Source organism: Phyllopteryx taeniolatus, chromosome 2, assembly GCF_024500385.1.
Source record: "Phyllopteryx taeniolatus isolate TA_2022b chromosome 2, UOR_Ptae_1.2, whole genome shotgun sequence".
NCBI lineage: Eukaryota > Metazoa > Chordata > Actinopteri > Syngnathiformes > Syngnathidae > Phyllopteryx > Phyllopteryx taeniolatus.
This window is the reverse complement of record NC_084503.1, coordinates 10,660,310-10,676,349: the sequence shown is the minus strand read 5'-3', so window position 1 is coordinate 10,676,349 and position 16,040 is coordinate 10,660,310. Positions and strand designations below refer to the sequence as shown.

General features: G+C 41.3%; 1 protein-coding gene across 15 annotated transcripts in view; it reads right to left on the bottom strand.

The window, feature by feature from the left end:
* The window catches only part of map2k5 (mitogen-activated protein kinase kinase 5), a 94,563-nt gene that overhangs the window by 69,719 nt on the left and 8,804 nt on the right, over positions 1-16,040 (bottom strand). For 4 of the 15 annotated variants that reach the window (XR_009786097.1, XM_061759987.1, XM_061760005.1 and 1 more), the window contains exons 4-10: positions 15,790-15,847; positions 14,162-14,211; positions 10,842-10,911; positions 9,950-9,990; positions 3,714-3,781; positions 3,593-3,641; positions 3,459-3,523 (exon numbers count right to left, since the gene is read on the bottom strand). Coding sequence is in view for 14 of the 15 variants with exons in the window: in XM_061759987.1 (XP_061615971.1) it covers positions 3,459-3,523; positions 3,593-3,641; positions 3,714-3,781; positions 9,950-9,990; positions 10,842-10,911; positions 14,162-14,211; positions 15,790-15,847 (401 nt within the window). In the remaining variant the exon portion in view is untranslated. Of the gene's footprint in view, positions 1-3,458; positions 3,524-3,592; positions 3,642-3,713; positions 3,782-9,949; positions 9,991-10,841; positions 10,912-13,864; positions 14,090-14,161; positions 14,212-14,589; positions 15,748-15,789; positions 15,848-15,932; positions 15,983-16,040 lie in introns of those variants that run through there. The other 11 variants (XM_061760016.1, XM_061760021.1, XM_061760055.1 and 8 more) reach the window with 10 other exon arrangements.

Sequence of the window (16,040 nt, the reverse complement as noted above, 5' to 3'; positions counted from 1 at the left end):
ATAAGAGGACATTTTAGTCGTAGTTTGTCTCTCTTGAATGTGTGCTCTTGTGCACATAAACAAAAAGGCTGAATAAAAAGTGGTTACGAGGTGTCTTTTGAGCCACAGCATCAACAAAAGTATTAAACTGGTCAAGAAACAAACCATATCACTGAGGTACAAGGTAAACAGCAATTAACCAAACAGGCTGGAGCATTGGCCATAAGAGCTCATCAATGTGGTGACAAAACAAAATCAATAGAGAAAAGTAGAAGCTTTAAGAAAAGTGTCAAACTAGATGTTGCCACTGTCACAGCCATGCTGTGTGGGTTTTAATTGCACTTCTGTATTCAAAAGTTGATTAGACAGTATGTGCGTCCTTGAAATTTTACTTATAAGCCACAGAGTCACTTGGTGAATGAGATGGACCCAAGAGAGCGGGTAATCAGAAATTTAAAATTAAAAAAATAAATAAATAAATAAAATAAAAAAGGCAGACACTGATGAATGGCCAGGTCAGGTCATGTGGCTGATGACTTTTGAACAATATAGCGAACAAACAAACCTTCAGGAATATTCTAAATCTATGCCTCAATGTCTGTGTCATTATTGTGTCAGTCTTACAAGTCCAGCTGTGAGACTGAGAACTGTTCGTCTTGATTTGAAGCCAAACAGTACGAAATGATGTATTGAACAATGAGTTGACTGGCCCAGATTAAAGTTTAAACAATCATTTTATATGCTTGACCTATGAGTAAGAGTGCAAAGTTGGGAGTATTTTAGACTAATGTATGATTTTTAAACCTATTTTAATGGGCCAAATTGTAGACTAGATTCAAGCCGATGGGCGGTCTTCGCCACTTCCTGTCACTTAGACATGCACCTTGAGTATTTAACCCTTAATTTCCGCCTTCTCGCTCTTGCTTTTTGGCTCGCTGCACTTCCTGGCTAACCTCGTCAGCTACGGGGCGGCTTCGGCCAACCCCTCCCCTTTTCTTTGTCGCCACCGCGTGCGCGAGCGACGCCGGCCAATCAAAGAAGCCGGCCAAGCGGCTTTGATCGTTTTTTCCCAGCCTTGATCTGTTGGTGGCGCTCCAGAAAGCCACTCCTGGCACTCGTAACAGTGACACCTGAAGTTGAGAGCAAGAGCGGGGCCCGCAACAAGTTCAAACGGCAGGAAAAGTTCCGAGCGCACCCCAATGGGACAACAATTTTCTTTTTGCATCTTTTTTTTTTTTACTTTTTGTGCATCATCATTTTCAACTAAACCTGCCTCCTTTCTTCCTGTTACCAAGATGGCGGTTATACGTGTGGACACCTCGGTTACATGCTCTCTAGTATTCTCTGTTTTTGTGTTTTTCGTTCGTCTTTGGAAACATTACGTGACTCACTTACACAAGGGAAGACTTGCTAAACATCAGGGAGTCTACCCCGGAATTTCTTTTACCAACCTTCGCAAATCCGCTCAGTTTTTTCCCCGAGTTACTCACCGGGGGATCGGCTGCAGTCTATGGCGCATGACGCAGACGTAGACGACGAAGGGGGAAGCGGCCAGCATCCAAGTTAAGCTCCGCAAGAGAGGTTACAAATTGGCGTTTTCATCGAGTCACCTCGCCAACTAGTCACCTAGTTGGAAGATCAACTCGAGCAATGGATTAATGGCCAAAGAACAGCCGGGAGAAGCGTCTCTACAGTCACCATTCGACTGAGTGCAATAACTCGGAGCTTGTCATCATTCCGAGAGGCTTGACGAAGGAACTCCAACCGCTGGACATCGGTGTAAACAGGGCGTTCAAAGTGAAGTTGTGAGCGGCGTGGGAGCGATGGATGACAGATAGCGAACACAGCTTTACTAAGACTAGGAGGCAGCGCCGGGCGAGTTACGCCACAATTTGTGAATGGATTGTGGATGCTTGGGCTAACGTAAGTGTTGTTCGAGCTTTCGTAAAAACCGGCATCATTTCTGAGGAGCCGCACGGCAACGAGACTGACTCCGACAATGACGAGAGGGAACCTGGCATGTTTGATGGAGAACTTGCCCAGCTGTTCATTTCGGATACAGAAGATGAGGACTTTGATGGATTTGTGGATCAGGATTGATCAAAAAATAACGTGAGTACATTGTTAAATACTTCAAGGAAGTACAACCGAACTCAGTTTTGCACCCGCTGCCTTTTTAAAAACATTGTTTTAGCGTGCATGCTTGCTACCGTATGTTTTAAGCTAGCGTACGTTTTACCATGCCTGCGCCCAATAATACGGTGCGCCTTATGTATGTGTTAAATACAGAAATCGACCCCGTAACTGAGACTGCGCCTTTTAATACGGTGCGCCTTATGGTTGTGAAAATACGGTAGTCTTATAATGCCTAGAGTTAATCAGAATTCTACCAGTCTTCAGGTTTTTCGAGTGAAATATCATGACATTTAAACCTTGTTTGTTTGTTTTTTTTATCATTCCAATTGCATTATTCATTTCAATGGACTGTTATATTATTTAAATCTCACCAGTTTTTCTTTTCTGTTCATTTCAAACATTGCACAAGTGTATGGAATGTGCTATTACAGAATAAATAAATTGCCTTGCTTCTACTATAAGTACTTTTAACTAAACAATGCACAACAGCAAAACAAAGTAGAGCTGTTTTTTTTTTTTCCACTCTCCTACCAGCCATAAAATTTTTAGCACCAAACCATATGGATTTTCTGCTGAGCTAAATTGACTGAGAAGTTGTTGGATTTGCAATATTGGCCTTCGTAAGTGTACTGTAACCATTTGTACCATTAAACATCAACATTCTGTTTGTCCTACAACTATGAGAGATGGGACTTTCAGGAAACAATCTCGAAGTGATAAAAGAGTCATATTTTTTGGGATTGAGACAAAAGAAAATAAATAGACAACATTGTGGCCTTGCTCAATTGGAAATTTACTGGAATTGCTGTGGATGTGAGAGAACACTCAGCCAAGTCAGGGTTAGAGCAGTAATCAATACTTCAATCTCAATAAAACAGCTCAATGTAGGTGGATTGATGGAAAGAGGAAACAAGGTAGGAGGGGGAAAGAAGCAACATTCTTGTCATAACTTTTGCTGTTAAAAAATACATCCGTCTAGCCAGTGAGCACAGAGCTGCTCTATCGTGACATATAATGGTTTGTAATATGGAATTAAGTCAATTGCTGTCAACTTTACAGCCTCAATTAATTTCATACATGATTTCATATTTGTGAACTTAACGTTGCTATAAATAAATTACAACATGAACTAGCTTGATAAATGCCTAAAATAAGGGGCAGCCATACAGGCAAAAAAGTCAGAACTGAGGCAAAAAAGTCAGAACTGAAGAGGATATGGAAACCACATCCCCCCCAGCCCCATTCCCACATCTCAGAGCATCAGCAACTACCTTTTCAGAGTCAATGTTACGCTTTAGCCTTGTATTATCAGTGCCTCATTGTGTGAGCCAGGACACACTTACTTGTAGACTGTGCCTCCATTTCCTTGTCCAAGTTGCTCTTGGTATTGGATATCTTGGGCATTTATCTGTAAAGTAACAAGAACATGATATAATACAGTAAGCATGCGATAGAATTCATTTGAACCGGAACACACCTGTCCTGTTGTCAAGATCCTCTTCAGCTCAGCAGATGATTTCTTTAAGCTGAATCACATAAAACAGTTGCTTTGAGATACAGTATTGCATCTTTCGGCTTTATTACAACTTTCGGCTTACCTGTTGTTGGCCATAGTGTCGGTGACACCAGTTGTACAGTCATTGGCTGGGTTAGGTCTCGTATTTACCTAAATATTTGCAAAGCAACAGAAGGAATTAGAACACCATGCGTACATACAGTTAAAGTTAAGCTAAACATTCTTCATAGCCTGGCCAAATTTTGAGTTAAAGTGGATTTATATTTGGTGAATGGGTATATTTTGGCTGGAAATCACACATGTGGCGAAAGACTGAAATGGCATGTTAAAGAGATATTTCTTTGAAGCATCGCTTTTGTTATTATTTGCATTTTGATAAAAAGTGCCCATATACAAATTTATTCTAACCATCTAGAATGGGCATTTTCAATGTTCTAAATGTATAGCTGTTTGGAATGATTTCCCATAAGATTTATTTCCTACAAATGGTCAAATAAGATCAGGGATATGAATCATATTCATAATACTTTGGGTTTCGGACAATCGGCAGCACGGTGAGGTAGTGGTTAGCATTTCTTCCTCACAGTCAAGAGGTTCGAAGTTTGAGTCTCATCGATTCTTGCCTTCCATTTTTGTGCAGTGTTTGCATTTTCTCCCTGTGTTTGTGCGGGTCCTCTCCAGGTACTGTTGCTTTTGTCCCACATTCGAAATCCACGTACAGCAGGTTAATTGAAGACTAAATTAGGGCTGTCTAAAATGTCTTCTCTGAGTTCCATATACAGAAAAATCTACAGACACAAGGGCCACTTTAACATTCTTCAATGTAAATTTATTAAACATGCTAAAACCAACTCTAAATTGCCCGTAGGTGTGAATGTGAGTGCGGATGGTTGTTTGTTTGTATGTGCCCTGTGATTGGCTGGCAGTCAGTTCAGGGTGTACCCCGCCTCCTGCCCGATGACAGCTGGGATAGGCTCCAGCATGCCCGCGACCCGAGTGAGGAGAAGCGGCTCAGAAAATGGATGGATGGATGGATGGATGCTAAAACCAGCCTATAAACCAATTGTACAGTCCAGTACATTATAGTTATTATGAAAAACTGCGAAATCACAGCAGTCTGTTAAAAGTGACAGGCAAATCCAGTAATTTAGGATTTTGTGTTGGATTTTGGGGCAGCCCACTGCCCTGTATCCACCAGAATAGGGTCGCCCCAGCACTGAGCAGCAGCAGAATCACATCTACACATTCAAAAACCAAAACAAGACCAAATTGTAGTAAGATAAAAATTTTGAAAGCAGTTACTTGAGGATCATCAATGTGATATGTTTATAAGATGGACCTTGGCACAGCAGAAAGTTATTCATGAGGACGTTATGAAGACAAAAGTGTTTGTATTTTAGTTGTAAATTGTTTATTTGTATCTTTGCGTATCTAGAAAACTTATATATAAAACCAATGTATTCGTGGTATTAAGTTTTTAGGGGTAGCGTAACCATGGAGGATGTGGGTGTGTGGCAACACCACCACTTTTGACACCCAGACTTTGCATACTGCCCCCTCCTCCCCTCCCTCCATCCCAACTTTTTCCCCACATTAACATTGTGGGTTGTGTCAAATGTTATTTTTAGTATGTACCACAGGCCTAAAAAAAAATGGACGGCAGGCCGCAAATGGCACCCAGGCAGTAATTTGGACACCCTTGGTCTAAATTGTCCAAAGGTGTCAAATCTGCAGGGATACAGTCCAGCTCAGCTAGACCACAATGATAACAAGTGGTATAGAAAATGGATGGATGAATCTCTAACACAAATTCTTAGTCTTTTAACACCCACCCATTCAACGAGATTAATTTTCACTCAGTTCAGTCAGTGTTTGAATAATTGTGGATTCAATTACATATAGTAAGACTCTTCTTAACACATCAACAACGAAGACAAAGGACTGAAGAACAATAAAGTTGGGCCCTAAAAATGTCATGCTTCACTGCACATTGTTCTTCACATCTTTTTATGCATATCCATGTTTACTCCAAAGACATGAAATAATAGACGAGAGTATTAGGGGAATACTGAAAATGACTCTTTTAATTGAAGTCAAAAGGCAGGTGTGTTGGGTCCACTAAAGCTAAGGGATTCTCTCTTTAATTGGTGCCCAGGAAGATCTAATTTAAACAGCACACACAATTCTACTGAGTCAATTACTTTTATATGAACATGAGAGAAAAGAGGTGAAAAATGAACAAGGTTTTTGGGAAAGCCATGTCACAGCAGACCCTTGACCTTCGTAGTTCAGTAGTCGGAGTCAAAGCGTCAATCATTCAATAAATAAAGTCCTTAGTTGCCCATGTACAAAACCCAATTCCAATGAAGTTGGGACATTGTGTAGAACAAATATAAAAACAGAATACAATGATTTGCAAATCATTTTCAACCTCTTTTTCTTTTCCTTTCGGCTTGTCCCGTTAGGGGTCGCCACAGCGTGTCATCCTTTTCCATGTATCTATCTCCTGCATCCTCCTCTCTAACACCAACTGCCCTCATGTCTTCCCTCAGGACATCCATCAACCTTCTCTTTGGTCATCCTTTAGCTCTCTTGCCTGGCAGCTCCATCCTCATCATCCTTCTACCAATATACTTACTCTCTCTCCTCTGGACGTGTCCAAACCATCGAAGTCTGCTCTCTCAAACTATGTCTCCAAAACATCTAACCTTGGCTGTCTTTTGATGAGCTCATTTCTAATTTTATCCAATCTGGTCACTCCTAGAGCGAACCTCAACATCTTCATTTCCGCCACCTCCAGCTCTGCTTCCTGTTGTCTCTTCAGTGCCACTGTCTCTAATCCGTATATCATGGCTGGCCTCACCACTGTTTTATAAACTTTGCTCTTCATCCTAGACTCTTCTGTCACGTAACACACCTGACACCTTCCTCCACCCGTTCCAACCTGCTTGGACCCGTTTCTTCACTTCCTGACCACACTCACCATTGCTCTGGACGGTTGACCCCAAGTATTTAAAGTCCTCCACCCTTGCTATCTCTTCACCCTGTAGCCTCACTCTTCCACCTCCACCCTTCTCATTCATGCACATATATTCTGTCTTACTTCGGCTAATCTTCATTCCTCTGCTTTCCAGTGCATGCCTCCACCTTTTTAACTGTTCCTCCACCTGCTCCCTGCTTTCACTGAAGATCACAATGTCATCTGCAAACATCATGGTCCACGGGGATTCCAGTCTAACCTCATCGATCAGCCTATCCATCACCACTGCAAACAGGAAAGGGCTCAGGGCTGATCCCTGATGCAGTCCCACCTCCACCTTAAATTCCTGTCACACCTACAGCACACCTCACCACTGTTCTGCTGCCCTCGTACATGTCCTGTATTATTCTAACATACTTCTCTGCCACTCCAGACTTCCGCATGCAGTACCACAGTTCCCCTCTGGGTACTCTGTCATAGGCTTTCTCTAGATCGACAAAGACACAATGTAGCTCCTTCTGACCTCTGTACTTTTCCATCAACATTCTCAAGGCAAATAATGCATCTGTGGTACTCTTTCTTGGCTTTCTTGGTCTTTGCCACCTCTACCTTTGCCCTACGTCGCATCTCAATGTATTCATTTATCCTCTTCTCTGTCCTCTCAGTGTCCAACTTTTTCTTAACTAACCGCTTTCCTTGTATAATTTCCTGTACTTTGAGGTTCCACCACCAAGTCTCCTCCTCTCCTTTCCTGCCGGAAGATACACCAAGTACTCGCCTACCTGTTTCTCTGATCACCTCGGCTGTAGTGGTCCAGTCTTCTGGAAGCTCCTCCTGCCCATCAAGAGCCTGTCTCACCTCTGTCCGAACAACCGCACAACACTTTTCCTTTCTCAGCTTCCACCACATGGTTAGCTGCTCTGCTTTTGTCTTCTTAATCTTCCTTCCCACCACCGGAGTCATCTTACACACCACCATCCTATGATGTCTAGCCACACTCTCACCTACCACTACATTACAGTCAGTAACATTATTCAGATTACATCGTCTGCCCAAGATGTCATCCGCCTGCGTGCTTCTACCTCCGCTCTTGTAGGTCACCCAATGTTCCCGCCTCTTCTGGAAAAAAGTGTTCACGACAGTCATTTCCATCCTTTTTGCAAAGTCTACCACCGTCCTTCCCTGGATGCCGTACTTACCCATTACTTCTTCATTACCCCTGTTTCCTTCACCAACACGTCCATTACAATCTGCACCAATCACAACTCTCTCTCTCTGTCTGGGAAGCTGAGAGCTACTTTGTGTAGTTCCTTCCAGAATTTCTCTTTCACCTCTAGGTCACATCCTACCTGTGGGGCATAATTGCTAATCACATTATACATAACACCCTCATTTTCAAGTTTCAGCCTCATCACTCGATCTGATACTATTTTCACCTCCAATACATTCCTAGCTAGCTCCTCCTTTAAAATAACCCCGACTCCATTTCTCTTCCCATCTACACAATGGTAAAATAATTTAAACCCTGCCCCTAAACTTCTAGCCTTACTGCCTTTCCACCTGCTCTCCTGAACACACAATATATCAACCTTTCTCCTAATCATCATGTCAACCAACCCCTGAGATTTTCCTGTCATAGTCCCAACATTCAAAGTCCCCAAATTCAATTCTCAGCTCTGTGCGTTCCTTTTCTCTTTCTGCCTAAGAACCCGCTTTCTACCTCTCCATCTTCGACCCACAGTAGCTGAATTTCCACCGGGGCCCTGCAGATTAACGGTGCCGGGGCAGACGTTGTTAACACGGGCCACGACCGATCCGGTATGGAATTCTTTAGATGAACGCGCATATTTGTTTGGCAAAGTTTTAAGCCAGATGCCCTTCCTGACGCAACCCTCTGCATTTATCCGGGCTTGGGACCGGCCTACAGTTTGCACTGGCTTGTGCCCCCCATAGGGCTGCATTGCAAATCAGTGGTGGCCGAGGCTGTGGGGTAGGGAAGGCCTGCCCTCCTTTTCTATGTGGTCTAACAGCCGGTCAGGCCGAGCCGGGCCCGCAGCCTCGGCCACCACTGTTTTTTGCTCTGTCTGTCCCCTAAAATCCTTTTCTGTCCTGCTGCATTTTCAATAAACATCAGAATAATTTAAAAAAAAATAAAATAAACAGAGGGAGTGAGTATTTCAAACTCCCCTGTTGCACAACAAAACTGTTCCAGCACAAAAGGCATACGGAGCCATCATTCAGCATAGCCATGCAGCTGAATGTGTGTGTGTGGGGAGGGGGGTACTGTGCTGAGCTTCTCACGTTGTGAAACCATCATTGACTGTGCGTCTTGTTGTTTTTTGCACTTTATTAGACTCACAAAAAAATGAGAAAGCGCTCGCTGGTGAGTGTAAGGAAATCAATTTCAAAAAATTATCAAAAGAAATGTCCAGCAAATTGGCCAACGGAGCAATTTATCTTTTAAATGACAATGTGACATCCCACTTTATATATTTTTTTTCTGAACAAAAAAAAGACAAGTTTCTTCAAATCAGTTTGTTTTACCAAAATCAACCAATGAATTAAAAAAGAAAAAAAAGCACTTGAATCAGAATTTCCCTGTGTTATTATGGAAGAAAACTCTTCTTCAATGAGGAGCTTTAGTCCTCCTTCCCTTTCCCTCCTTAGTTAAAGTTAATGAGCATTAAAGTGTTACCATACTTATTTAGTTTTTATTTCTTTATAATAGTGTGTTTTCAATTATTTCTATACTGCACTATATTTATTTTAACCACATACTGATCAAAAAGGTAAATATAACAATCTTTGGGCTGGAACTGATTAATTGCATTTCTGTTCATTTCAATTGGAAACATTACCCCGCTTTAAGAATGTTTCGGGTTACAAAAGGGATCACTGAACGAATTAAGTGTGGAACACGAGGTTCCAATGTATTTCAATTAAATGCAAATAAATTGGGTTTTGTATTTGAGGAGTGGTACAATTTATTATTTAAATGAAGAAGTCTATAATATTCAAATCTGTGATTGAGAGCATGTGCCAGCAATCAAACAGTTGCAATAACATTCAATAGTGACATGTACCCAACAAAACATTTTTGAAGGGTCGTGAAGGTGTTGTGCATCAAAGAAGAGAATAAGGAGCAGTAAACAGTAAAGTCCTACCACAGCCATATCAAGCCCTCTCCATACAAAAACATAGAAATAAGTGAGACAGAAGGAGAGTCTGGACTGCAACTGACATTTCAATAAGTGGAACACCATGTTACCAATCCATTCACTTCAAGACCTCCTCCTCATTCTGTGTAAGGCAGCTGAAACAATTATTGAGATAGGTACCTTCAGGCCATGTATGTTCCGGATCCCCGGAGTCTTGCCGGCTGAAACAGTAATTGACTGGATTGAACAACACGTCACTGGGCCATTTACAAATGCATCAGTTCAGTTTTATAAAGAAAAAAATAGAAATCAAATGAGGGTTACTTTGAAATTAGCTAAAGAAAAGGTGATTGAGCTGCTGGCCTCCTGAGACTGTTCGTGATTTGTAGAAAGGGAAACCGTTACAAATATTGAAATGAACAAGAGAGGAGTGAGAAAAATACAGTATGTATATGAAAGAGCTGCGACACACAATACAGATGTCACTTAACCCATGGGGCTTGCTTAGATGTATGAGCAAATGACGTAGATAGGTTGGTAAGGCATTCATACTGCAAACAACGGAAATTACAGATCATCATAATACAGGCTTTGTCTGATCACAAAAACAAATTTGAATTTACCTGCTTGAAGTGATGTACAGTAATCCCCTACTATATTGTGGTCCACCAATCACGGTCCAGCCATATTGCAGATGTATCTGTTAAACATATCTAATTTTCCATCTGGGAATCTTCAGTTTAAGACACACTCCCCAGCTCGATGGGGGATCTTCACCTCTTGTGAGTGGGTATTCAACCTCACTCCTGGGATGAACAGGGATCAATGCGATCAAGTTTTTATAAAATGAGCACCTGAATTTTAGTGCTGTCCAGAGGCTGTATTGTTACTTCCAGCCACTTCGATCATTTCCTATGTTTTGCTCACTGTTCAACAGATTCACCTAATTTTAAGTACAGTTCAATAGGCGGTACAGAGCTACAGTTTTAGAAGCTGTCCTACAGCTAACACATAAATCATAAATACATCTTTTGCAAATTTGCATTTATGATGAATTGCAATGAGTCCATACCTCGTGGAAATATCTGAAGAGGCTCGGGAAGCTGTCCATTCATGCGTTGTTCATTCATTGTGCTGCAGTACTAAAGATAAAAATAAAGTCACTGTTACAAGCTTTGGCTTTCACAAACACTCACCATCTAGAGTGTGTGCTAGAATGGCATAAACCCCAATCACAACAACATAAAATGGGCAATATTCGCTTCAATGGAGTCAAAATATGTAAAAATGCTCAATCCACATTCAATGTGTTTCCAAAATGTTAGCATGCTGTGCTAAAATCTGTTGCCGATGAGGACTAATGCCCAACAGGCCTGTTGTGAAGGAGTATAGTATTAACCCTTTTCTCCTCCAGGTCAACAGCTCACCAAACACTCACATCCTACAGGACTAACACGTGTAGACACACTCGGGAGCCTCTCATATGCTTGCCAAGCCAATGCAATAATTGATGTTTCAGTTAACCAAACCATCTGTTAAAGTGTGTGTGCGTGTGTGTGTTCCTTCTTTCTGGAGGAGGCTTCAAATCAACAACAATTAACACTGCACCCTTGCTGCAGTTACAGTTTCAAAAATGTACAAATTAGTGTAGGTTTTAGGTACATGTGTTAATTGTGTCTTATCTTTTCATTTACACTCTGGCATGATGTAATGACCGTCAAGTCATTACACAGATATGTAAATTCGCTCTCTCATTGCAGGGGAGGCACAGAGGGATGGAGGACGATGGGCCCAGCTCGGAGAGAAATGGATCAGAATGGCTACCCAAGTGGCACAGCTGTTATTAAAAGGCCTATTTATCACTGTCACATCCCTCCTCGCTTCTAGCTCTACGCTGTTGCCCTCCAGCATTCTCAGTAGTCCACTTCTGAACAATGGGCCTAATACCAAAAACATGTTGTACGTGTTGGGGGGAGCAATCTTCACGTACCTTTAATTTTCTGCTCAGCTAGCTTATTGATTAAGGCGGCAATTACCACCAAATCTGTGGAAGGTGTGTTAATAAAAGACATTCTCCATTGTTGGCCAATAACTAAACTGTGTCCAATCCCAAATACAATCGCTCAGCCTAAAGGGACAAGAGCAGAGAGAGGGTCTCATCATCATTAGCAGGCTGAGGGCGATGGGAGTGAGAATGGTGGAATAAGAGCCATTACCTCCAGGGGGAGCTGATTGAGGAACAGATGAGGTCACGTTTTTTTTAGCACCTGACAGAGGCCAGTCTTTAACTTTGAACAGGAGCATCTGTCTTACAAGGTGTCCAATAATGATTAGGGACGCCTGCAAAACTAGTGGGTCTCACAGGAGCATGTAGCAATCAGTGTTTTCACGGATGGGGATAGTTTTCACAATGTCCTCTGCAGAATGATGTTAAATTAACTACTGAATTTGAGTACTAATTTCATTCAGCAATGAGGTGAAAAGAAGTTTTTTTCGGACAAAAGAAGAGAAAAAAAAGAGAAAAGATTAATAATCAGGTTTTTTTTGTATGCATAGTGAATAACTGCCTCTAAACCGCATTAAAAAACCAGCTGACTGCAGTAGGATACAATAAGGAGTGGCCTAGCCAGTCTCCAGATCTCAACCCCATAGAAAATCTTTGGTAGGAGCTGAAAGTTTGTGTTGCCCAGCGACAGCCCCAAAACATCACTGCTCTAGAGGAGGAATGGGCCAAAATACCAGCAACAGTGTGTGAAAACCTTGTGAAGACTTAAAAAACGTTTAACCTCTGTCTTTGCCAACAAAGGGTATATCACAAAGTATTGAGATTAACTTTTGTTATTGACCAAATTTTCCACCATAATTTGCTAATAAATTCTTTAAAAATCCGACAGTGATTTCTGTATTTTTTTCCCCCTCATTTTGTCTCATAGGTGAGGTATACCTATGATGCAAATTACAGGCCTCTCTCATCTTTTTAAGTGGAAGAACTTGCACAATTGGTGGCTGACTAAATACTTTTTTGCCCCACTGTATGTTTACTTGAAGTCTCTTTGAGGGCCCGGGCAGAGCGCAGCTGTGGCGAGTTGGATGGGGCCCTAACAGCGGTGTTACTGTAGGCGGAGGCGTCCAGTTCAAACATATTCAATGTACTTCGAAGAAAAAAACACCAGACTGACTTTCCTGGGCCTTTAAAATCAATACAACACAGTGCTTCAAGTAAAATTCAAGTATGGCTAGCATTTAACCAGTAAAATGGCTACAAAATTAACTGTTTCAGAGGTTTATTTTTCAGAACACAAGATTATCGTTTTATTCTGAAGGCCTGACTTTGATGTCTCAGTCTGAACATTAGGGGCACCATGTAAAAGAAGTACCAGAGGAACAAGTCATTGCTTTGCAAGTCTCAAGTCTTTGCCCTCAACTCCCGAGTCAAGGCTGAAGTAGACATGCAAGTCCCGAGTCAAGTCGCAAGACTTACACTTTGAGTTTAGAGTCCTTTCGAGTCATTTTACCAACAAAATAAAAATATAATATATATATATATATATATATATATAATTAATATTTTATTAACTCATTCACTGCCAGCCATTTCCTGAGCAGGGAACCCCTAGAGTGCCAGGCATTTTCGAGCAATTTCACTCATTTTTCAAGCCCCACACAATATTGTGTACTATGACTATGTAAACACCAAAACCAGCAAAAGAAAGATCAGACTCGCTTCTTTCATCAGGAAAAAAAACATTTGTCTTAAGCTTACACCGTTCTTTAGTAACCAGCAGTCAAATATAGGCTACTTTCAGCCAAATCTGTTTCGGGAGGGGGAAAAAAAATGGGAAAAGCAGACAGATCAAGCAGAACAATGACTTTGACACCAATATTTTTTTTTCTTTAGTGAAAATCTCAAACATCTGAACATAAAACAACTCTGAAAAAGTACTTTTGACAGAAAAATAATGTATTTACAAGTATAACTGTACATAATTTATATTAGACAAAAAATGCATGAACAAATGGGGCTCCCACACTTGCACTTTTTTCCTCCAAATTCTCCTCCTCTACCGTTTGCTCAATAGTCCAGGTTTTTATTACCTTGCGCATAAAATCAAGCAAAGTTTTATCCACATCAAGATTTTATTCTGTTGGCAGTGAATGGGATCTTGTGTGGTTGTCATTCTCCTTGAAGCCAGTCACTACTTCTCCTTGAAGCACAACCTGTGCAGTTTAGAAACATAACTATTACTAAAAAACACATTGTTGAAATTGCTGTCGTGAGACGTGGAGGGACTGCGTACTGGAATGGGAGTCGAACGTCTGCTGGATGCATAATAATAGAGAATACGTTTTATTGATGTGTTTTGCAAGGGTAAAAAAAAAAAACAACATTACTTTTCTTCGTCGCAATCGTAAAGGACGTTCGACTCGCGGGTGTTGAATTCCTGCAAGATGGACAAAATGGAAAATTCAGAATCAGAATCAGAATCATCTTTATTTGCCAAGTATGTCCAAAACACACAAGGAATTTGTCTCCGGTAGTTGGAGCCGCTCTAGTACAACAGACAGTCAATTTACAGAACACTTTGGAGACATAAAGACATTGACAAAAAACAACAACAAACAACAATTGTGCAAAAAGATGCGGAGTCCTCAGTTCGAATGGCTAATATCGCAATAATATTGCAATTCAAATCAGTACTGGTAACAGATGTTACATTGTAATGTGAACTAGTGGGACTAAATGATGTTTCTATTTAACACGGATTGAAGGAGTTTGTTTGCTCGCTAAATGTAGCTAACGCGAGCTGCAAACGAGTTACCTTCGTCTCCATATCATCCGGAGGAAGCGCCGAATGAAGCTCGGCTGCTTCCAGGCGATACAGAGGCAGTTCACTCATCTGACGATTCTGGATCGTATTTACTCAAATCCTGGTCGGCAGACGATCAGCTGGCAAGCGGCTGAGGATGTCTCCATTTGCTTTGCTACAAAGCAATCGCTCGGAGAGTCATTCTGGCTCGGCGCATCATCCTTTATTCAAGGTATTGTTGCCCTCTACAGGGTGCCAATCCTCATTGCAGTTATCCAGAGGCTCGATGATCACACATAAACTGCACAAGACTCTCAACCCACCCATCCCCGTTAAGAAAACGCCATTGACGTCTTTAGATGGCACTGGCCGGGAATAGATGGATTCTGAATGACGTCTTTGGACGGCATTGGCAGGGAATGAGTTAATATGTATATAATATATACTATAGTTATATTTTAAAATCCATATTTATTTATCAAAACAAATTTGATGAACATGTACATTGATAAGAAAACTAGGGGGCTGATCTAAATTTTTGCACCTTCAAAACCAATCAAGGGGGGCTGAGTTCATTGCACCTTCAAAACCAATTGATGGTACGTTTTCACTTATTCTATGAAAATGCTATGCTCAGACTTACTTTTTCTCACTTTATTTTTGAAGTGACATTAAACAGACCTGTCACAAATAAGAATTTGCAACCAGTAGTGCTGTAATTAGTTAATTATTGCTGCGATTATTCTACTGACAATTCTATTGGAATAATCAAGGAAAAGGACAATATATATATATTTTTTTTTTATTTTAAAATTTTTTTTTTTATGAGATTCACTTAACTCATTCACTGCCAGCAGTTTCCTGAGCAGGGAACCTCTAGACTGCCAGGCATGTTTTGAGCAATTTCACTGATTTTCCAAGCTCCACACAATATTGTGTACTATGACTATGTAAACACCAAAACCAGAGTCTTCAATCAACCTACCACGCATGTTTTTGGAATGTGGGAGGAAACCGCAGTGCCCGGAGAAAACCCACGCAGGCACGGGGAGAACATGCCAACTCCACACAGGCGGGGCCGGGGATTGAACCCCGGTCCTCAGAACTGTGAGGCAGACGCTGTAACCAGTCGTTCAACGTGCCGCCCCAGTCATCCACCGTGCCACCAGAAATATACCTACTACTATAAAAATACAAAAAGCTTTCAATTACCTTTTTTTGTCTGCACTGCGTACTGGAATGGGAGTCGAACGTCTGCTGGATGCATAACCTTTAAGTTTTAAAAAATACATACGATTACTAGAGAATACCTTTTATTGATGACGTGTTTTGCAAGGGTAAAAAAAAAACATGACTTTTCTTCGTCGCAGTTCTAAAAGACGCTCGACTCGCGGGTGTCGAATTCCTGCAAGATGGACGAAATGGAAAATTCAAATCAGTACTGGCAACAGATGTTACATTGT